At 49.9% G+C, this 22,853-nt stretch overlaps 2 protein-coding genes across 6 annotated transcripts; one reads left to right on the top strand and one right to left on the bottom strand.

Annotated features, from left to right (window-relative positions):
* Window positions 1-5,035: 5,035 nt before the first annotated feature.
* On the top strand, window positions 5,036-11,593 carry OVOL2 (ovo like zinc finger 2). Of its 2 annotated transcripts, XM_027453558.3 has the most exons (4): window positions 5,101-5,341; window positions 5,897-6,087; window positions 8,180-8,369; window positions 10,746-11,593. In XM_027453558.3, the coding sequence occupies exons 1-4, from the start codon at window positions 5,242-5,244 to the stop codon at window positions 11,054-11,056; spliced, it is 792 nt and encodes a 263-aa protein (XP_027309359.2). In that variant the 5' UTR covers window positions 5,101-5,241; the 3' UTR covers window positions 11,057-11,593. The 2 variants fall into 2 exon arrangements, with proteins under 2 accessions (XP_027309360.1, XP_027309359.2); XM_027453559.3 differs by lacking the exon at window positions 5,897-6,087 and having other exon boundaries at window positions 5,036-5,341.
* Window positions 11,594-11,972: 379 nt separating this feature from the next.
* On the bottom strand, window positions 11,973-22,801 carry MGME1 (mitochondrial genome maintenance exonuclease 1). Of its 4 annotated transcripts, none has more exons than XM_027453560.3 (6): window positions 22,562-22,801; window positions 21,575-21,758; window positions 18,223-18,824; window positions 17,471-17,693; window positions 17,062-17,194; window positions 11,973-15,669 (listed from the first exon to the last, which is right to left on the bottom strand). In XM_027453560.3, exons 3-6 carry the CDS (start codon window positions 18,758-18,760, stop codon window positions 15,535-15,537), a joined length of 1,029 nt encoding a protein of 342 aa, XP_027309361.2. In that variant the 5' UTR covers window positions 18,761-18,824; window positions 21,575-21,758; window positions 22,562-22,801; the 3' UTR covers window positions 11,973-15,534. The 4 variants fall into 4 exon arrangements, with proteins under 4 accessions (XP_027309361.2, XP_071891509.1, XP_071891510.1 ...); XM_072035408.1 differs by lacking the exon at window positions 22,562-22,801 and adding an exon at window positions 22,298-22,478; XM_072035409.1 differs by lacking the exon at window positions 22,562-22,801 and adding an exon at window positions 21,871-22,269.
* Between the last annotated feature and the right edge of the window lie 52 nt (window positions 22,802-22,853).

Genomic DNA, 22,853 nt, shown 5'->3' with positions numbered 1-22,853 from the left:
AATTATATTGGTGGCAATTTCACAGACCCTTGTCCGCAGACAGGCAGCGCTGCTGGGAGCAGGGACGCTCCGAAGGTGTGTGGAGTTTTTTTTTCCTTTTTTTTTTTTTTTTTTTTTCTCCCCCTTCTGGTAAACATTGTAAAAGGCATTGGTGATAAAAACCGTTGTGCAAAAAAAAAAAAAAAAAAAAAGAACCGTTGGCAGAGTAATCCTGAAAGCAATCACCCCGCAGCCTGCATGACAAAGGTGGCTCTGCTGGAAAAAGCCGAGCTGCTGCTCCTGGGGAAGGTCCCGTTCCTGTCCCAGTCCCAGTTCCAGTCCCCTTCTCAGTCCTCATCCCCAGAAACCCCCAGCTCTGCGGGCTCACCAAGGCTGGGGAGGATTTATCTGTGGATACAAAGGATTTGGGGTCATCCTCTGCCCCACTGAGGTTAAACCCAAGCCTCTGGCTGGGGTGGTGGCCTGGCTTGGCTGTCCCTCTCCCCCCGGAGGCAAAGGGGCTGCAAGGGCAATTTGGGGTCTCTCTGGGGTCAGTGCAGGGTGAGGGTGCCCCTGAGGGGCAGATCCAGCTCCAAATCACTCGTCCCCCCTCAAACCCAGCCGGAGACGGAGGGGTCACGGCCGTGCAGGAGCAGAGGGAGCAAAAGTCCGGATTTGGCCTCCGTCTGCCTGGCTGGGAGCGGCAGCCGGGAGCTCCCGGGGCGATTTTCCAGGCAGCGGGTGCCTGCGCTGATGGGTAACTGGCTCTGGGCATGTTTGGACAGACGCTGTGCTGCGGCAGCGCGCTGGGTCCCCGCGGGGAGCACCGGGAAAGCTCCATCTGCAACCGAGTTAACTGCTCCGAGCATCCCCTAGCCCAGCTCGGGGCTGTTATTGCTTCCTCCAGCTCATCCCTGTCTCTCTGCGCCCCTATAAGCGCTCCCTGGAAACCTGCAGGGGTGTCAGGGAGGGCACCCAGCTGCTCCCCGAGGCGCCCTCCCACCCGCCTGAGAGGGTAGAGAAGTGCCCCATATGCATACAATGGGTTTTATGGCCGCTGGTCATCCCGCAGGAATGAGGAAGTCTCCCCCCGAGCCCCAGAGGTGCCATACGGGGATTTTCTCCCCCCCGGGGAGGTCTGGGTTGAAGGGGGGATGCCAGAGCTTGCCGCAGAGGCTCAGGCGCGCCCGTTAGCCCCCGAGCAGCGCCTTATCGGCGCGTGCCAGCTGCAGGAAGCGGGGATTGGAAGCCCGTCCTGAGAGCACGCTCGGTATTTTTAGGAACCCAGCTAGAGGGCTGACGGGGTCAGACCCCAGCCTTCTCCCACCAGCCAATGCCATACTTCTCAGGGAGAGCTTTCCCAAGCCGGCTGGCCGACCGTAGGCAAAATGTGGCTTTTTTGGGGTGTCACCCCACGGGATCACGCACCAGCCAAGCCGTGACGTGGGGATGCAGAAACACAGGGGCGAGGGGAGCTGAGCAGGACGTGCTGAGCAAGCATCTCCCCCCAGAAGGGAGGCAGCAGAACCCATCGGGGATGAAAGCATCGGGAGAGGGCGAGCAGGTGCTGCTCATCCCCTTGGTGGCCGGGTGCTGCTGAGGTGTCCCCTGAGGAAATGTCCGAGACCACGGCAGCACCGGGTCACCTCCGGAGCCAGGGGGGCTCTGCTTTGTGTGGATGCTGCTTTGGGAGGTTGACACTGCTCCCTAACAAAGCTGGTGGTGGCTTTCTGAGTGCAGCGGGGATGTTAACCTGGAGCAGCTTTCCCAAATCTCCTCAGCCCCCGACTTGCAGGTGGGATTTCGGTACCGGTGCCTGCCGCATCCAGCCCGGCGGCAGCACCGCACCTCGCCGGGGCGCCGCTGGGTGCCCCAGGGAGCGGAGCCGCGGCGAGTGGGCGGCCGGGGAGACAGCGCCAAGCCGGGAGGGGAGCGGGAAGGAAGCGGAGGTATCGGTGGAGAAAGACAGGGAGACGCTGGGAGTGGCAGGGGATGTGGGAGGCCGGGAGCCGGGAGCCCGGTGAGTCAGCGCGGTGGGGTGCTTTGAAAGCGGGCAGGGAAGCACACGCAGCCCCAGCCCGGGGAGGTGTTTTCACCCCCATGCTGGTGCCTGCTGTGTCCCGCTTGCCCTGGCTGCTCCCTGGGCTCCCTCCTCTGAGAGAGGCCCCATCCAGCTGGGCTGTCCCCAGGGGGATGCTGTAGGACCATGAGCTTTTTGTCCCAGGATGGAGAGCAGCTTCTCCCATCCAGCTCCCTGTCCTTCTGCACAGGGTGCACGTGGAGCCCTCGAGGTGCCAAGCCAGGTGCTCTCTCAAAATGCCAGGTGGAATTTGGACATCCAGCCCCATCCCTGACTCTCCCAAAATCCCTCTGGGAGAAGCAGAGGGGAGCCAGACACAGGGAGCAGCCGGCAACATGGGGCAGCCAGGGTCACGCTGCAGCACCCGGGAGATGAAGGACACAAAGTTTTCCACTTTCTCCACCTTATTTCTTTATTATATCCACCAGGCCAATGCTGGCAGTGAAAGGCAGCCCTACAGGCAGGAGCAGTGCCCCACGTCAGTCCGTCCCCATGTCAAGGGTTTGCCCGGGATGGAGGGGGTTGCGATTGCGACACCATCGCGTGGCTGATGCATTGTTTGATCCCATCTCTCTCCCTTCTCACTCCCAAATGATTTGAGTCAAATGAAACACATTTTAGTAGTCAAATATGTAAGGGTGGGTCCCATTGTGCTTTGACCCTACAGGGCGTTTTGTACGTTTAATTTGATTTACACCCAAAATGTTAATTTAACATACTGGATTTTCTTCCACACCCAAGCAAGGCTGAAAATGAAACAAGATCCTACAGAAAGGTTTGTGTGCCATTATCTCGTTAGCGTTGCTATTTATTAGGTAATGAGGGCGCTGGGGCTGTACGCGTAGCGTTTCTGCAGGGTTTCAGTGGGGAAGGACACCGGGAGACGTGTGACTAAATAACAGCTAGGAATTATGGTTTTAGGCAAAGAAGTGTTTGCCTTCTGCTTCCCAACAGGCTTAGAGGTGTCTGAAGCAGTGAGTGGTGCCGGGGTGATGCTCGCCCCCTTGCTCCTTCCCTCAGCATCCAGGAGCTGGATGGGGGACGCTCCCTGCCCCTTTCCGCCCATGTCCCCAAAGCTCTGCAGCCAGTTTGGGGCAGAAATGCTGCACGCAGAGCAGAGTGGGCTAAGCCCAAGCAACACCAAGGTATGGTCAGTCCCCTGCTGGCTCAAGGAGAAGGCAGCCCACCACCAGCTGCTCCGTCTGATCCAGGCGGTGTCTCCCCGTGCCACCTCTCCATCCTGCTCCTCTCGCCCTGCAGGAGGCTGCAGGACCTCCTTTCCTCCCTGTGCTATCAGCGCTGGGCACACAGCAGCCCTGACCGCTCGTTAGGGCTCCAGAGCTGATAGTAATAATAATAATAATAATAATAATAATAATAATAATAATAATAATAATAAACAACCAAGTTCCTGATTCAGCCATGCATGTAAGCGCACGTCCGACTTGGAGAACCCAATTAAAGTGGAGAGCGAGCCCCGGTACCTCGCTGAGTGGGAACCTCAAAGCAGGGTCTGAAGAAGCCAGGAACACTCCTGAAGTAGTCACAGCAAGCTCTTCATTCAGGAGTGTCGTGATTAATGACGTTTGCTGCCTCCGTTGGCTTAAAAGGCAAGGAGTGGTTGAAATAAAAGAAACCTCAAGTTGAAAGCGTTGCAAAAAAAAAAAATCAATTAAAAGCCGTGTAGTTGTATCTTGACCTGGAGCAAAATCGCAGACATAACAGAGGAATTACATAGCCTTAAAGAGGAAGGCAGAAAGGGGAGGTTTATGTGCGGTATCCCCCCGAAGGCACGCTCAGGTTGCTTCTCCTCCAGTGCCCGCGGGTGCTGCGGTGCCCCCGGGAGCAGCAGGGGGGTCCCTGCCAAAATACATCTGGCCGGGAACCCCAGGGGTTGGGATGCTCAGCCCTGAGAGCTTCCCAGGCCATGGGGCACCATGGGGCGAACACTGCAGGTCCTGGCCTCGGGGTCTGGATGGACACACGGGGACCTGCCACATTTGAGGGCACGTCCCTTCCAAAAAACCCCAACCCCATTCCCTGCCACCAAACAGCGAGCCCCCCATCATCTCCCCATGCTCTTTGGGAGGAAAATGGCAATTTTTGGGGGGGAGCGATGCCGTCCGCAAGGCCTCCCCGTGCAGGAGGCAGCTCTCCACACACAGCCCCAGCAACCCGTGAGGATGTGCCCGGGGAGGAAGGCTTGGAAACAGCGGGCAGAGGGCAGGAGCAAGCACCCCTGGGTGGTGGTAAATGTTCAAGGACACGCCGTGCGCTCGGGAGGCTCCTCAGCAGAGTTTTGTGGGTTTTCTTCTGTTTCTCGTGCTTCCTTCCCCCCACCCGTCCTCTTTTCTTTTGTTTCATTTCCACTTCGGGAAGAGGGGGGAGAGGACAAGAGGCAAATAAAAAAAAATAAAAAAAAAAAAAGAGGGGGGGGGGGGGAGGATAGAGAGAAAAGACCGAGGCCTTGACACGTTTCTCATTTGAAACGAACTACAATAAAATAAAGAAATAAAGCCTTTTTTAAGTAATTTTTTTCCTCCTTCTCAGAAGAAAAGCTTGTCATTAAGAAAAAAAAAAATAATAATAATAATAACACCAACAACTTTCCCTGCCCGCTGCCGCCCCGGGGGGGCCAAGGCCCAGCCGCTCACCCCCGGGGGCAGCACCCAGGGGTGGGGGGCACCCCACAGCGAGGGGGGGGGGGGGGCTGCGGAGATGAGGCAGCAACAGCGTGTGTGTGTGTGTGTTTTTTTTTTCTCTTTTCTTTTTTTTTTTTCTTAATTTTCAGCCGTGAAAATTCTTTTGCAAACATTCATGCCTTAGGAAGGGCTGGAACAAAGCTCGGCCGCTCCAACCGGTCGGACAGGTAGGCAGACTTGTTGACACCGTTATGTTTGCAGCACGCATGCTCCTTCCCAAGTTTCCTGGTGCATTTTTCTATTCCACCTTATGAAACTTTCCCCCCTCCACCACCACCTCCTCCTCCTCCTCCTCCTCTCTCTCTCCCCTCACTTTTTTTTTTTTTTCCTCTCTCTCTCTCTTCTTTTCGCACCCTCCCCTTCTCCCCTCCCCGCTCCGGGCGGCAGCGCAGCGCCCGCTCCCCGCCGGGGTGGCGGCCACCGGCGGGGGGGGACAAGCTCCGTGCCCAGCCGTGCCCAGCCGTGCCCCCTGCCCTCGCCATGCCCAGAGCCTTCCTGGTCAAGCGGCGGAGCCCGCAGCCGGCCGTGCGGAGCTGGGCTGGGCTGCCCGACGAGGAGCGAGCCGACACCTACATCCCAGGTGAGGCAGCGCCCGGCCCCATTGTGTGTCCCCCCCGGGGAAATGGGGAAGCGACCCCCGAGCCCCGCTGCCCCCCTTGGGGAAAAAAAGGGGGCGGTGGGGAAAGGGGAGCCCGGAGCTTCACAGCGCGTTCCCCCAGGGAGGGGTTTGGGAGCCCCCCGTCTTGGGTGGGAGGCGTGGGGTGGTGTGTGTGGGGCGAAATGGGGCTGGGGGTCCTCCCGGCTTGCCCCCGTCCCGCTGCTTCCTCCTCCTCCTCCTCTTCCTCCTCGCCTGCCCTTGCCCGGGGTATAACGGGCAGGCAGGCGGCGGAGCGGAGCTGGCTTGTTTGAACTTTGGGACCGTCCGTGTTTGAGTTTCCGATTGCGGAGCGAGCCGGGGAACCTGCCCCGGGGCCCGCCCGCAGGTTAAACAGCCCCTGCCCACCGCCCGGCCCTGGGGGGCCCCATCCCGCTGCCCCCCGATCTCCCCTCATGCCGCCTCTGCTCCCCGTTCCTCATCCCGCTCCGCTTCTCGCTCTCCCTCTTCTCCCCATCCCCACCCTCGGCCCCGCTGCAGGCGGCGTTGGCTGCGTCCTTCTGGGCTACGAAGACAGCTGCAGCCTGGAGAGCAGCGGCAGCAGCGGGACGAGGGACGCCGAGCCCAGCGACCCCCCGACACCGCAGCCGGCCCCCGCCGACCTGGGCACGGCCGGGGGGATGCTGCTGGACCTGGCCGTGAAGCGCCCCGTGGTCAGGTCGAAAATCAAGGTAACCAGCACGGGTGGCCCCCCCTGTGGTGACCCCACGTTGAGGGTGGATGGTGGGGGGCACCCGGCACCGAGCTCAGCTCTGTTCGTGCAAGGTGCCGGCACCCAGCCCGCAAACCAGGCTGGCCGCCCCCCAGGAGCAGGATGGCGGCGTTGGGGCAAGCCTGGCGAGCGACGTACCGTAATCTTCCAGCGCCCTTTGCCTTCCCTTAGCCCTGCCCGGGGCCGTGCCGCCCCTGACCTGCTTGGCTGCGAACCCAGGAGGAAGCACCAGCGTGAGGAGTCGTGCCCCATGGGACGGGGGTGGATCTGGCCCTCTGTATGGGGCCTCCTCCACAGCCCTTCTCCCTGGTGGTGGCCCAGCGGCCACCCCCTTCGGGAGGCTTCCCGGCAGCCCCGTGCCCTCTTGGCTTATCAGGGCAGCGCCTGGGAGAGGTCCTCTTGGCACCTCGCTGGGTCTTGGTGCTTATCTCAACGTGGGAAGCCCACAGGCAGGAGCTGTGACAGGACGGGTCCTCTAGGCAGGGCAGTGCTTTCACCCCAAAGGTGCTGAGGGGAAATGGGGAGCGGGCTCCTTGTGGCACTCAGACCCCAAACTCCTGCCTGGTGTGGTGGGATGTGAGGCACGGGACCATGCCCATCTGTGAGCACACCGGCTGCAGCTTGAGGTGGTGTCAGACCCCCAGGCCACCCCTGTGCTGGGAAGGAGGAGATGCCTTTAGCCATGGCTAGTTAGCACCTCGTTAAACCCTGGCTGCTGCTCTGCTGGACGGAGCTGTAAATGTTCCTGCTGTCTGTGGGGATTACAGGATTTTAGCCAAGATTTATCAATCTTGTGATGAACATTACATTTTTCCCCTCCTTACATGCAGCCGAGGTGAGGTGGAGCCCTACCTGTTGCCCAACGTGCTTCTCCCTCTGCTGCCCCTCTAGTTTCACATCCTGATGTCTCACAGCTAGCTTTTTTTTTTTTTTTTTTGGCTTTTCCAAACCATTTCAGGTAACGTTACTTCATGAGTAAGCGAAGGAGGAGGAGCAGGAAAATAACTGGCTCTTCAGGAAGAAGAACCCCCAAACCTATTCCTCTTTTCATGCTTCGCTGCTGTTTGAGCTGAGCCCACTGCTTACAATTTACTTTGTGCTGTTAGCAAAAATTACATCAAAATCCACGGAGAGGACCTGTGTAGCTAACCTCGTTCCTGAAGAGCTAGGCTTTCTACAAATGCCACAGAAACTTGCCAAAAGCACCCCGAGTGCTGATGCCGTGTGCGTGGTGCCACTGCTCTGCTTGCTTTCACCTGGCTCGAGTGGCCAGCAGCGAGCGCGTCGGCTGCCCCGAGAATAATTAAAATAATAGTGAAGTGTTTGCATATCCCAGACGTTAAACTTTCGTTGTAAGGAATGCTCTTCCCAGGAGCTGAATCATCAATGTCTCCCTTAGTCAAGTTAGGTCATGGAGTTGGCGCAATATTTTTGGTGTTAGAACTGGGAATGAGGAGATTAACCCATAATGACACTCTCAAGCTAATTAACCAGCAACGGGGACCGATGGGAGGAGATTAGTGCCATTGTTTTAGTCTCCACTGAGTCAGCACAACCTCGCTTCGGTTTATCTCTCCAAATTTACCTGCGCAGCCAGAAACACCATTAACTCTTTTTTTTTTTTTTTGGTGAAAAACTTTCAGCAGAAACCGGTGATATTTGCAGGGAGGGGCATCCCCGGGGAAGATGTGGCTGGCTGTGAGAGCATCTCCGAAGGGGAGGCTGCAGGGCACCCTGGCATCTCCCGCAGCCCTGAGTTGAGAATTAACATCAGCTTCCCCTCCCGATGTTCCTCCTGCGCTCTGAGGGGCTTTTGCAGGGGGAGAAGCGCGAGGAGCGGAGGTGCTGCTGGCAGGGCTCGTGGCCAAAGCAGGCGTGCTGGATGCGGCTGGATGAGGGTCCCTGCTGCTGGGGGGCTCATGGCACAGCCCGGGAGGGGGTCAGCGGGCGGTGGAGAAGGGGCTGCTCCCTAGGCACGAGGTCTTTTTTTTTTTTTTCTTGTGGTCTTTGCCATGTCGATACAACTCAGCCGGTCCCGTTCCCTTCCCCAGTTCACCACGGGCACCTGTAACGATGCCACGGTGCACTCCTGCGAGCTGTGTGGCAAGGGCTTCCGCCTGCAGCGCATGCTCAACCGCCACATCAAGTGCCACAGCCAGGTGAAGAGACACTTGTGCACCTTCTGCGGGAAAGGCTTCAACGACACCTTTGATCTGAAAAGGCACGTCCGGACCCACACTGGTGAGCCTGCTGCGCCCAGGGGCTCCGGGCTGCTCGGCGGGGGGGTGGGAGAAAGGGGTGAGATGGGACAGGAGGGTGAGCATCTGCGGGGAAAATGCAAAGCCCAGGTAAGCCAAAATTAGCAAAAAAATACATAGCGGCGATGTGATGGAGGAAAGGGAACGGTGTGAGCCCATCTCCCAGCACGCCTGGGTCCCGCCAGCTCCAGCCACGCGCTGGGTGAAAACGCTTTGCCCTCTAGAGGAAACGAGCAGCAGTTTCTCCTGCCGTGGTGCGAGCCGGCCCTGCGGGCTGGGCTGTGGGAAGGGGCTGTGGTGTGATTTTGGCGCTGTCTGGAGAAAGCAGAGCGTGGCTCACGCTGCGCCTCCGGCTTTTGGGAAGCCAGGCGACGCGTCCGCGGGCAGCCCGCAAGCAGCGCTGCACCGTCCTGTGCCGGCGTGCTGAACTTGTCTTAACTTAGGCAGGAGTTTATGAGGCTGGTTTGTACCCTGCGACGATTTAAAAATCAGGTCTGTGAGGGTCTGTCCTCATTCTGAATGAGCTTGGGTCAAAGCAAAGCATTTCAGACACTGGAAAGAGGGTGCTCACCCCGTGCTCTATGCACAGAAGCGCTCGTGCTAACCTGGAGCAGGGGGAAGGCTGCTTTTTTTTCCCTTTTTTTTTCCCTTAAAGTGGAAGTGGTGGTTTAAACGCCCTTCAAGTCCATCCTCACCAAGCAGGACGCTTGCTGGCAAGCCAGGCTGGCTGCGCTCCGCAGGCTTTTAATTTGCACTGCAGGGCACCCGGACGATGCCGCCACGTCTCCTGGGCGCGCTCCACCTTTCCGCATTTGCCGTTGCCTGCAGGACCTGCTGGTTGCTTGGGGTTGCTCTGCACTGCCCTTTCCCTTTGCTTATGGGATGGGGCAGAATGAAGCAGGTGCACTGCTAGCGGTGCAGCGAGCCACAGTTGATTTTTTTTTTCCCAAATTGCTGTTGAGGGAAGCTGGGAGATGTTTGAATACTGGGGCTAGGAGCAGTAGCGTGGGCTTCATTCTGGCACAGCAGGTGCTGGTCGACACCTGCTTCACTGAATTTCAGTGTCCCGGTGGGAATTGTTTGTCACTGGACTTTGCAACAGCAGGGTAGTGTCACAGGGTGGGAAAGCCGAGCCTGCCAGCCCAGATTCACAGCATAAGCAGAGTTAAATGTTAAAAAGTAACTGATATAAGCGGCTAAAGGAAATTTAGAAATGAAGAGGCACAGCTCCTGGTCAGCTGATAGAGGTCTAGACCCCTGCAGATGCTGAGAGGGGCGACCCGACTCAGCATCAAGATGCTTCTTAGTGCAACTCCTAATTAACTGGGATTTCTGGTAGATTACAGCAAGCGAGTTGTGAACTTAACACAATTTCCTTACAAAGTTAAAACTGTCCATGTGAACACCTCTGCTTTACACTTCACCCTTTTTTGCCTGCCTATTACTCACCCTAGGTCTCATCTTCCTCTGATTGAAGAAAAAGAGGGTTTGGGGTAACATTGTGCAAGCTTAAAGGCTGATCTTTGCTGCAAAACTTACTGAGCTGCTCCATAATAAGTCAAATCACAACAGTGTTTGGGGTTTTCTAGTGTTGGTAAACCCTACAGTATTTTCCTGTCAGGTGCTGGGGGGTTGTTGCTAAATCAGCGCTGACTGGTGATAAAATGGGTGCTCTACTGCTTGGTCTCTTTTATAACGAAACTGTTCAGGCATTCAAATCACAAGCCAACCCCTTCTTCCTTCTCCAGAGCACGCATACGTCTTTCTTTCATCTTAATGCACTTCTTTCCTAGAACCTGAGCCTGTAAGCTCAATAATTAAAACTCTATCCTGTGAAAACAGCCTTGCTTGTTTGAAGTGCTGCGATCGCTGAGTGCTCGTGTTTGGCAGCCGTCCACCGAAGTGTTATTAAGCTTTGCTCACTAGAAGAAAAAATTAACAACTTACCAAGATATAAGATTTCGTTCATTACCAGTGCCAAGATGAAGGGTTAGCTGGAACCGGCAGTTTTACCTAATCACAGGGCTAAAATTCTCAGTCAGATATTTTAAGGAGTAGGTTACACCAGAGTGGATAACGGTTTCTTCTTAGGCACCAAAGCGCTGATGGGCACCTGTTGTCTTCAGCATCTGCCTGAGCCTTATCAAAACAATTCTCTGTTCCCCAATGTATCAAACGGTTCCTGAAGATTTTAGCCTAAAAGTAAAATGTCTTAGTTAGAGTTTCCTGGACTAGCAGCTACCTACTGCTAGGAATTTGCTCAGTATTTAGTTAAACAGAGCCTTTCTCTTAGCTGGTTTCTCACTCGGCTGTAATAAACGTAAACCAGCAGAGTAATCGCTGTCTTTTCATGTTGTAGGAATTCGTCCTTACAAATGTGAGGTCTGCAACAAAGCATTCACCCAGCGGTGTTCCCTGGAATCCCACCTGAAGAAGATTCACGGGGTGCAGCAGCAATATGCCTACAAACAGAGGCGAGATAAACTTTACGTCTGCGAGGATTGCGGCTACACCGGCCCCACGCAGGAGGACCTGTACCTGCACGTCAGTAGCGTTCACCCTGGCAGTGCTTTCCTGAAAAAGACCTCAAAAAAACTGGCGGCAGTCTTGCAAAACAAACTGAGCCCTGTCCTGCAGAGGAACTCCAAAGACGACGACAAGGACGAATAACGCGGTGGATTACAGTGGGCTGCAGGAGTGAAGTTTACATGTAGGACTACGTTTATATTATTATTTTTTTTAAAAAAACAATTTTGGAAGAAATCCCTGACAGAAAGGGGATGCTTTTGTTAACGGGACTCTATTGATACTGGCAGAACCTCAACTTGAAAGAAATATTGCTGTACGTGATGCAAACATCGGACTTCCGTCTGGTCAAAAAACCAAAAGACTGGAAAGAGCGGTCACCTCACCTACTCGACGGAGTCTTTACTGAACTGGCATTCAGGTGACCTGCTTTGTTTCAGCTCTGCTACACATCCGGATGGCTGCTGACCACTAAGTTTGCCGTTCCCCAGCGCGTTTCTTACAGATGACAACAGTTACCTCCTGTAAAAATTGCCTGTGAGAGGTTTGGGTGAGAGGGGCCGTGTAAGAGCAGCTACACGTACATTGTTCTCATGTGCACAAGTAATTAAAACAGGCTTACAACCAGGAACACACTGTATCGGTACCTAAGTTTAAATGTGCAAATAACCTTTACTCTGACCCCCCTGTGCAGTAAACTAATGATTTCCAGAACCGTGATCCAAGGTGAGCTCAAACTTTATTTAAAAGGACGCAGAACATTTTCCCCTCTTAAACTTTCTCTTCTAGCAAGTAACATTCCAGGGCAGCCTTACGGTCACGTTCTAGGTACTTTAAGCTGTGAACTCCTTTTATCATATTTAGATTTAAGTGTGTAACCTTAACTCTGGCTGTCCTGGACTTGTTACGCACGCTTTGGGGATTATTACCACATCCTCTTAACATACATCAGTACCAAGCCAGAAACTCAAAGAAAACACTTTAATGACTTGAAGATTTCTATTTTCTGTCACGTTGAAATGCATTTTTGTGTGTATTTTATGGTGTGCATGTGTGTGTGTTGTTTGTTTTTAATTTTTAAAACCCAGGTGCCTTTAGTTACTACAACAGAGCTGCGCAATGCAGTTAAGAGCACAGCTTAGGCTGTCTGACTCACAAGATCAATGCAAAACTATACACATGTATCTGGCCCCTAATGTGTAATCAGTCAGTTTAGAAGGCTCCTGGCAAGACTGATGCTACGAGGGAAGAAGGTGGTGATGATGACAGGGGACTGGTACGATGTCTTTGATGTTTTCAGCCTCCCCTTATATTCCTGCTCCAGCTCCTGTTGAACCAGGACAACCGGGATGGTAGTGCTATAGGGACCATCAAGTGCAAATTCAGGGACTAAAAAAAAAGAAGTAGAGGTGCCATAACTGTTGTTGCTGAAACTGCGTGACACTTTAAACCTCTTCAGAAGTTGCTGCAGCCCTTCCTGGGCACTTGGGTGTCTTACGTTAGGAAAGTCAGGGTGGGGTGGAACTTCCTCAGCAATCACAGGTTATGCTGGTCCAAGCACATGTTATTTGTCTGTCTCATGTCTTAATGGACACGGCTGCTGAACAGGTTTTAATTAACTTAAATGCATCATAATTAATGGTGTTCATTTTTAAATACCCCCAAAGTCATTTGTGTTTCAAAATAAAGCTGTACTTTTGGGGAAGATCATGCCACATTCTGCGTATGTTGAAAGAAAAAGCTGAACTGTAACAGACCTGAAATAGAGTCATGGCCAGGACCAGAATAATCACTGCTACCAAAATGGTAAGATTCTGAGAATCAAACAAAACAGAACAAAAAACCTCTCAAGATGCCTTGGTCTTGTACAGACACCTGCTTGAGTTCTTGCAGGGAAGAGCTTTTAGGGTTTCTAGAGATACAAGTATTTTATTCAGCACAACTGTGGGTGCTTGGGACCTTGAAAATGATGATAATAAAGTGATACTACTGTGTAAAGAACAAACTCGTAATCTGTGTAACAGGGAAGTTCGCAGAATACTTCAATAAATAGCAAGTCCACAGAAGAAAAAGCATCTGAGGAAGAAAAACATCTAAAGCTTACGCACTGATCCTCAGTTCTTCTGAGCCAGTGCCCCTGCAACTGAATGGTGTCAGTGGAGGGTTGTAGGACATGATGCTTTTGATTTCCCTCCAGTATGCCAAACTATGTCTCTGCTGAAAGAACCAGACACACTGAGGTGGGTCCTCTAAGTGGCTTCAAAGCAAGCACTCAGGGCAGCAGAACAAAGTCATACATAACAGCAAACAGCAGAATCGAAACCGCTCTGTCAGGAGAGCAAAGCTCCAACGAGGCTGACACCATAGCTACAATCACTGCCCCCAGCACCTGACTGCTTTCTGCAGATGACAGATACTCCCTGGAGCAGGTGCCTTGGGCACGTCAATTTGACAGTCAGACAAGTCAGTTTAAACTGGGGACAAAGTGGGTTTCAGTTTGCATGGGACTGGCAATGGCTCGTTACGGGACAAAACCGGCAGCAGCTTCTTCAGAACTGTTTGAGAGCTCCCACAGGGATGCCTGAGGCAGCCGGGCTTCCAGAAGTGCTAGACACGAGTAACTCGTACCGATACTCTCTCTGAAGACTGCCAGCTCCTCCTGGCTCTGCTGTCACAGACTCCTCCAAGACTTAAGGATAGTTTTATGATCTGGCATTGTCTGAGGAGAGCTGCCAGCTTCAATGGCAGAAGGCTTTTGTTATACAAAAAGGTGAAGCCAACAGGCGCCTGTGCTGCCCAGGCTCCAGCCTTGTCCTTTTAGCAGCAGGCAGGATGAGGATGAAAACTTGACACGGTCCTGAGACACCCAATGGCTGTAGGTCCGATGGAGGATGCAGTCCCACCCCAGTGCTGCTCAGCTGTTCCACACTCCTTTGATTTACCCAATCCCAATTGACACGTGAAGTCCAGAACATTTGATCACCTCCTGCTTCTGCCCAAAACAACTCCTCTCTTCTTTATGCCCGCCTTTACACCTACAGAGCCACCCCACACAGAAAATCAACTGTGTTCAGCGACACTGGCCTACCCACTTGCTAAAATGCTGTGATGTGGGGATGTACTTGCCAAACAGGTACAACATCTGAGCACGCACGCAGCTTTGTAGTCATCAGCCATCTCTGAACCTAGCTTCTGTCTCTGCGTTTGTCTCTTTAGTTAGAAATGTAATTAACCACGCTGTCACCAGACCGGTGTTTGAATAAGCACACACCAGTACAACTAAAGGTTTTACTGCTCAGCTTTCCACAGTGCAGTACTCTAGAGGAGCTGATGACTAAACTCTACAGAGGCTCAGGTTTCTTCAGCAGCAAGCTTGCCCACTGCTTTTTTAGATATGGTTCTGGCTGATTTCCTTGAAGTTTAGGGGTTGGGCTTATTTTTATATGCAATCTTCAGTGGAATTATGAAAACTCATACCTACAATTCAGAGAAAGTGGATGAAGAAAAAGCTTTCCTGGCATGCAACGCACTAAGTGTTATCCCCTGACATCACCAAGGCTCATTCCATGTCTATAAAGTTAATTTTATGAAACAAGCTTCAAAAGTAACACTTCTGTTTCAGGATATTTATTCACAAACTTACTTGAAAACAAATAAACAAGACCAATTCAAAAAAAAACAACCAACCAAAAAAAAAAAAAAAACAGCTCTTTGTTCCTCAGAAGGCTCAGCTTCAAAGTCACAGGTCTGTGACTATTATAAGGAAATGTACTTGCCTGGCAAACGCTACAACCTGACACTGCAGATAGGTCCTTATGGGAAGGCTCCTTGTCCCCTCAGACCCACAGCAAAGTCAGAGGAGCCCTAGACAGTCGCAGACCCGGCCTGCAGAGCCCACTGTAAGGTCACAACCTAGGGCACAAAGCCCGTTTCCACTTTCATATTTATTTTACGTGGGCTACACAACCTGTTAAGAACCCTGCAGGAGGATTTACCAGCAGCAACCTTCCCACCTTCCAGAACACTTGCTGGAAATTTTTAAGTGTACCAGTTACAATTCTGCCCCCCTGTTCCTCAGCCACTTCTGTTACACAATCAGCTTTTACTCAGTATTTTAAACAAGTACTTATGAGTTTGGTTGTAATTCACAGTGCAGTTTTTCCAACTGTTGCTGTAACAAAAAATACAAATAGTAACAGACCCATTAAGGGCTATCTTTGAAATGGGCAAGAACTAAGCTGACTGAAACCCAGTCTACTATGTTCATTCGTTGTTTACATTTCTTTCAGCTCAGACGGTGCAGATGTTGTTTTGCTTTCGTTTACCCATCCCGTTTTCAGAGTCTCAGCTCTGCAACAGCTTTTTCTCAAAAATGAGAAAAGGATAATTCAACTAACTGAAGTCTCCTACAACTTAGGCAAATACACATTCCCCGTTTGCATTTTTCTTTCCTTTTTTTTTTTTTTCTAAGGGGAAAGATGATAATAAGAAATTAGCTCAAGTTACTAGAAAAAGAATATTTCTTACAGTATAAAAAAAAAAAAAGATTAAAAAAAAATGATGTGTGCCTTGGATCTGTGCTCAGACCACTTGCCTTGACCACCTGTATAGCTTAGTTTGGGTCAGTTTCTGTCCATGTATTCCTCGAGGCGCAGAAGCCACTTATTCCAGTACTGTGAGCACAGGTCTGGACCCATGAAGTGCGGATGTGCGGGGCAACCGTTCTTATAGGCAACCACTATGAGTCCACAACTGACCTGCAATTAAAACCAGGAGGTTGTTAGAAAGGGAACATTAACGTGCAACTTCAGCCAGCAGTTTTAGAGACCAAACCTGACTGTAAAACATCAGCTTACACATACACATCACAGAATCAAAGAATAGCTGGGGTGGGAAGAGACCTCTGCAGGCCAGCTGGTCCAACCCTCTGCTTGAGCAGGGACACCCAGAGCAGTGGGTGTCCCTGTGGGCCCAGTGTGGGCCCAGGACCATATCCAGGTGGTTTTGAAGATCTCCAAGGAAGGAGATTCCACAACCTCTGGGCAGCCTGTGTCAGTGCTCTGTCACCTGCACAATAACAAAGTGCTCCTTCATACCTTAAATCAGAAATATTTAGTTTATAAGAAATATCTTAAGAAATGAGGAACAAAACCCAGCAATAATTCACCATAAGGTACTTGGAGACTGACATTCAAATGTTGAGAGTCCAGAGCTCTGACTGACCTGGGTGAGAACTGGAGGGCTCAAACTCTGAATATCAATTTTTAGGGTCCACTTACACCTTCCAGATGCTGGTAAAATTTCCAGTGACTGATGAGGCTTTGCCTGGGGTCATATGATCAGCCTAACGCCATTCTCCAGCACCAGTCTGAGCGCGAACGCTTACCTAGGCCTGTTCTGAAATATTTAGTGCCTGACAAACAGCTCTAATCCAAACCCTGAGCAGCCAACAGGGGGGAAGAGAAAGTGGTGGAGTCAGAAGGCTGATGGTGGAACCCTTGCATTACTGCCTGTAGTGCATTCTAAGGATCATGTTTATGAAGCACTTCTGATCAGGAAACCGATCTCTGTAATATCCTAGGAAGTCCTTTGCAGAACCCATGCATTACCCTGCTCTCTGCTTTACATTTTCCCCCCTTCAAGGCTTTGCATTGAAATAACAAACCTTCAGGCCAAGCAGGCCTGGCTGGATTGCCTGTGGAGTCTTTGAAGCAACTCCTGATGTGAGCAATGCGCTCCCATCCCATTTCCCTGTTTGCATGGTCTTCTGCTTTATTTCCTCTCTCTCCTCCTGCTTCCTACTCCCCACACAAACCAAAAACATATGAACAAAGCACTGGGGACTGGCCAAATGTCAAGTAACTGGGATTTTACCTGACCTCCTGGGACACCGAGCATCCATCCCTGAACAGGGATTCCCTTAAAACCAGGGACAAGATACTACTGACAAGCCAGGGCAGCAGGATAAGCAAGAAATATTTTACAGTACAGTTTTATGTCAATTAAACCTGATCTAAGCCCAGGCTTCTTTGTTACAAATCCTACCAACACCTCCATCATGGCCAGCAGGTGCTGGAGGCAGTAAGTGGGGAGAAATGAAAGGAACAGGGGCGCTGCTGCTTGTCTCGGCAGGCAGCAGGCCTGCTGACCTGGAAGTCGTAATTGGCATCGTGATTGATGGCCCCAACATACGCTGCAACCTGCAGTGGGTTGTCAAAAGTATTCTTCAGAGACGGCTTCAGTTTCTCTGATGTCTTCCAGTCAATCACACACAACTGGCCTCTGCGTAAGACAACAAGAAAGGACAGTATTTTTAGTTTAAATTTAGTCACAGCAGGAAATTAGACACAGCACAGCAAAGACAGGTGTAACATTCAGCCCATTTCAACCCTGTTGCTCATCATCACTTCCAATCTAAGGAAGTCTCCCTCATACTGGCAGCTTAGATCCCAAAATTCTTTCCTGTTTCCCCTCAACAGCTCACCAAGGCAGCTGCTCCAGCCTCCCACGTGCCACAGAGCACCAATTTTCGGGTCTCTCAGAGAACCAGGACCTCACCGATACTTAGCCACGCAGTCTACCAGGCCCAGATACTGAAGAGTTCCATGCTGAACTGCGCTTTCCAGAACTCTGACTTCACTGATGTCTTTTAAGACGTGTTGCACGCTTGATAAGTAGCCAGAAATAGCAGCGTCTTCTCCCTGCTCCTTAGCTGCCGACTCTTCAGGCAAAAACATAGATTCCAAAGCTGCATGGAAGAGCTCTCCTTGGAGGAAAAGATCTAAGAAAGATGTGACGTTTTAGACACTGCTCATGATATGTGATGGACATTATTAGACATAATAATGTTAGACATTACACGACAAACCCTTAAATCAGACTTTTTTGTACTGAAAACTTAAGCATGTGGGGAGGAGAAGGGAATGAGATAGAAAAATAACTTTTGTTAACAGTGAAATTATCTCTTTTACATTAATGCTTACTCTTTTTTTTTTGTCTCTAATTCTGCAGAAACAAAAGATGAGCTTTAATTTACTGTTTATTAAAAGGCATTATTTTACTGTACTCTACAGTCTAATTCCAGTTTCCCCATTCGATTCTGAATCAGTTTTAGTAGCCCTAGAACAAAGATTAGGGCTTATATTCATCAAGGACAGGTGCCCTCATTGTACGCTCTTGTCCCCTGAAATGGAAACAAGGGATTTTCAAAACACTCCACTTCTAGAGCTGGATAAAGCAGCTCTGGTAATGTGTCCCAGACAATTATCCAAACCCTTGCTCCTGCTCTGTCATCATGTGATGAGACTTACTTTTAGTATACTCTGCAAAGCCATCCTTCCCAAGTTCCTCTATCATTTTCTGCTTCCACCTTTCTAGGTAAAAGGCCTGCTGCGGAGGGATGGTCTGTTGAAGGATACGGGTAACGCTGGGGATTTTTGTTTTCTGCAAAGCAATTTTCATGGGCAGGCTGGAGTCGCTGTCAAGAAGCGGAGTCCTCTTGTTGGGGTTTATGAGAGGAATCCAGTTCTTGGGAGTTTTTGTTTCAGCTTCATCTGGAGGTGCGTGTTTAAGTGGCTGTCCGTATAACAAACCGTCTTCTTCAAGTATTGTCTCTGGTGTTTGGGCACTGGCTTTGTAAGATGTAACAGAGAAGACCAAGCTTTTATATTTTTCTTGATCAACTTGCTCATAACCGTTCACTTTTTTCTTCTTGCTGTAAAGACAAGCGGAGGTAGCCAGACACATGTATGGGAACTGCTTTTTGCAATGCCGTAGTTGAAAAACCATTTCCAGTCTCTCGGGTTTCCTGCATAGTAGCTGTAGGAAATTCATTCTGACAAGAAGCATTTGTGAGTAGTTACAGTTCTCTTCCTTCTGTTAGGAGCAGTCTGCAGGATACCAAAATCTGCCCCTGTAGAAAAATAAATCAGTCATTTTCAGAGTCATAAAACAACACCAACCATTTGTCCTTAGCCACATAAAGAACTCCTACGGTCATAAAGTGCCTTCATACACTTCATACCACCAAAATTTAGATAAACAATACAATAACAAAAACCTGTAAGTAAGGAAAGAGGAAACGATCCTGAAAAGAACCAGCGCTGGCTGGCAAAATCTGAAACAGCAAACACAAAGATGCTGCAAGTAGCAAAAACTGCAGAAGATGCTCTTACAGCAACAGCATCAGAACTGTCATGAAACAAAACACACAAACTGATCTGTAACAAACCACCAAAAGTGGCAGAGGGAAATAAGAAACAAACAAACAAAAGATCCTGTGTAGAAGAGAATGAAGCAAACCCATTGATGTGAGATAGTAAATTTGATTAAGTTTTTTCAGTGCCTGCTGAAATTGGGAGTCTTTAGACTGGGAAAGTCAGAGATAAACCAGACGTTGCAAATACCTTCAGACGCAAATAAATCTTTTAAAGACCAGAGTAAAATATAAAAGTGTTTTTTCAAAAGAAGTTTCAACCACAGTTACGTTCTAAGACACTTAGGAAGCTTTAAAAGAAAACCTGGAGATCATAGTTCTTGTTCATGGCATAGCTTTCAAAACCATATTATAGCTTCAACGTCAAGTCCCATGGAAGTCTACGAATATGGCTAAAACAAACATGTGAACTGTGGCATTTAAATCAACACTAAATAATTGCAGAATTAAGGCCTTTGCTCCTACTGAAAGTTATCTGCTGACCGCCACAAAGTTCCCTTCCATCCACCCTCTGCAAAAAAATACATACAACACACATCGCCAACCAACATCAGCATTTTACTTCGGACAATACTTGTAACAGTACTCTTTTTCTTTTCCCCCCACACTTCTTACACAGCACTGCCCAAAACGTAGGCAGCACAGAAGACAAATACGTGCTAGGAGGAGTTATTTTGCATGGACAGATCCTGAACTCACACAGAACCGCAGGGACACCAGAGTGTGGGTGCAGGCATCTGTCACACAGAACAACTTGCGAAGCGGGGAGATACCAGCTGCAGCTGTTTAGATCAAGGAACCTTGTAACAAAAGGGGGAGACCTTGGACTCTGGTTCCATAAATATTGTTCTTCGCTTGCGAAGGACAAAACCTGCCAGCTGCAGAAGTTTAATCAGCAGTAGGCAGATACACTGCATTTTTTCTTTACTGGCTTTACACTTTTCACACTGACTTTGTCAAGTTTGGGCACATAATAACCGATCTAACAAAAAGCATTCATAAAACATCAACGGTGAAAACACATAGCATGCAACCTCTGCAGAATTAACGTGTTGAAAGCAGGCAATTTCAACCATTTTATTGCCATGAAAGCGTGCAAGTTTTGCCAAAAAACAGAGCAACCTGTTTTAGGCATGTTACACAACAGTGAGAAATTGGATTGTCCACATTCCGTAACTTCTGCCCTGCTTTGTTTCATGGATGTCTGAGGAAGCTTTACAATGTTGAGAAAAATATAACCAAATTCTCTATTACCTCTCATTTTCATTCAATGTCAAGGAACTGTTTCTATGATTTGCCAGAAATTTGTAAGAGCTTAAGAAGGTACTTTTTATGAAGTACCCATCTGTGTGAATTCTTCAGTCCTTCTTAGGTTTTCAGCCAGTGAATTTTGTATGGCCTCATTTTTACTACTAATCATTCTAACACATTTCTTTTTAAGAAGCTCTCTGTGTTTTGCTTTTTAACTATCAGAAAGTGGCTCACTTCTGCAATGCTGCTATGCCAAAATTTGCAACAACTCATTCTTCTAAGAAGAAGATCACATTTTTAATGGATTTTTGATCTTGGAATTGGTTACCTGTCAGAATCTGCCACTTGCTGAAAAAGAAGTAATGAACTATGTTAGCACGTTACATCAGGTTTCACTTTGCTGCAGGTGGTAACAAGAAATAGTAAAAGCTGCAGAAGAATACCTAAAGGTCAGACCTGAATACCATAAGCAATTTTTTTTAAGGTATTTTTTCCATCATAAATAGCAGGGTGCAAAAATTAATCTCTTCTCTTCCTGGGGTTTGCCCCTAAATCGAGTTACTGAAGCTGTAGTGTGAACTAAATAGGAGGAAAAAAAACAACCCTTACTCAAACGCAGTAGTGTCTGAGCTTGCAGTTTCTCGGGCCGTTGTTTAATGGCCATTACAATCTTACCCAAGTGCATTAATCAGAACAGAATACACACTGGGTCATTGACTGGGTATTTGTTAAGCTAGCCAGAACACAAAAGAAATAGTTTATGCTGGCTTTGTGTCAGTGGCAGTAGGCAAGACGATACCTGATCAAGCATTAAGCTCAGTTGTAGTAATCTAACCCTCAATAATTTTTAAGGAGTAACCTTATACCAGAGCGGTGCTGTAAATCAGGGGGCCACGAGAATGCTCAGTATTACAAGCACTACAGCTAATTTACTGTAACACTCATGCAGTATTTCAGTAGTATCTAGTATGTATTTTAAATTTACAGCCTGTTTTGGTCTGGAGTACTGTGTCTGGAAACATTTGTGCACATTATGAAGCGAACAGAGGAGAAAGGAAAAGCTTGTCTGCTGCTGTGCTGTTCCACAAAGATGTTCTAGGACCACTCAGAAATAAAGCACGCTTGTACTTAACCTACTAAAGAATCACATGCGTTGTGCGGTTAATCACAGTGACATTTTTGTACAAAGAACTTACATTTATAAGAAAGCAACGGGTCTGGGGCGGCCTGGATCTGCTCTCACACAGACAGAGCAGAACTGGATGGGTATTTCTCTCAGGGGAAGCGTCTCCCTTCTCTCTCAAACCCTTGGTGCTGGTACAGTTGTTTCAAGTACTGCACGATGAGCCGGACTGCAGACTCGAACCGAAATAAAATAACCTGAAAAAACACAAAAAGGAGAACTTTTCTTAACTGTCCCAAGCTTGTTGACTCTGCAGCTCCAGCATTAGCGGCACCAACATAACGGAGGAGGTTTTCCCAGGATACAAACGAGCAGAAACTGAAAGGATCGCTTCAGTGTTCACGGCCATAAGGCACTGCTGCAGCCAGGGCTTCAGGCAGCACCCAGCACGGCTTTTCCTTCTCTCACCGATCGAGCAAACAGGAGCACAAGCTCATTTTAGAGACACTAGGAAAGGGCACTGCTAAGCCACCCTACATGCCTAATTTGAGTACATCGAACCCAGTTATGAAGGTATAATTTTAAGCTACTATCACAGGCTTTTGCCTGATGAGAAGCAGTGTTACTGGTTGATGTAGAGAGGCAATAACAACTTATTTATTTTTTTTCGCCAGAAAAGCAACAGTAAGCCACATTTTTCATCAGAACAACCGCTTCCCCTTTATTTTTCATTGTATCTTCATAAGGTGAGGCTCTGAGAGCCCTGTAACCCCCGGGACCCCGCACAGTTGCTCACTCCCCATCTCTCCACCACAGGTGACCAGCACCCAGCCCTCAGCCTGGAAACCAGGAGCGCGGGGAGAAAAAGGCGCTTCCCCATTAAAAAAATAAAGGTAATAAGGCTCAGCTCAGCAGCCCAGCCTCCATCACAAGCCCATAACGGAAAGAAAGGAGCCCCCCGGCAGGCAGCAGCCCCTCTGCACTGCCCCAAATCCCCTCACAGAGCCGCCCCCCAACACAGCCCCCCCCTCCGGGGCGCCCCCTCAGGGGGCGCCGGTACCTCAGGGCCGCGCTGCCCGCTCGCCAACACACGTGCGGCAGCGACACCGCACACACCGCGCATGCGCCGGCGCCCCGCTGCCTCTCGGGATTTGTAGTTCTCACAGAATTTCTAGGTTGGAAGAGACCTCAAGATCATCGAGTCCAAGCCCCTAAGAACTGTTGCAATGGGATTTTTCTCCTTCTTTAGGTTTTTATCTTTTTTATTTCGAAGGCTCCCGAAACGTTTAAAAGCGAAGGGAAAAAAAAAGAGAGGAAAGCGCCGCCATCTTGGATGAAGGCGAAGCGGCGCC

The sequence above is a fragment of the Anas platyrhynchos genome, chromosome 3, assembly GCF_047663525.1.
Source record: "Anas platyrhynchos isolate ZD024472 breed Pekin duck chromosome 3, IASCAAS_PekinDuck_T2T, whole genome shotgun sequence".
In the NCBI taxonomy this organism is placed as follows: domain Eukaryota; kingdom Metazoa; phylum Chordata; class Aves; order Anseriformes; family Anatidae; genus Anas; species Anas platyrhynchos.
Note: the sequence above shows the minus strand (reverse complement) of the source record. Positions and strands in the feature narration are given on the sequence as shown.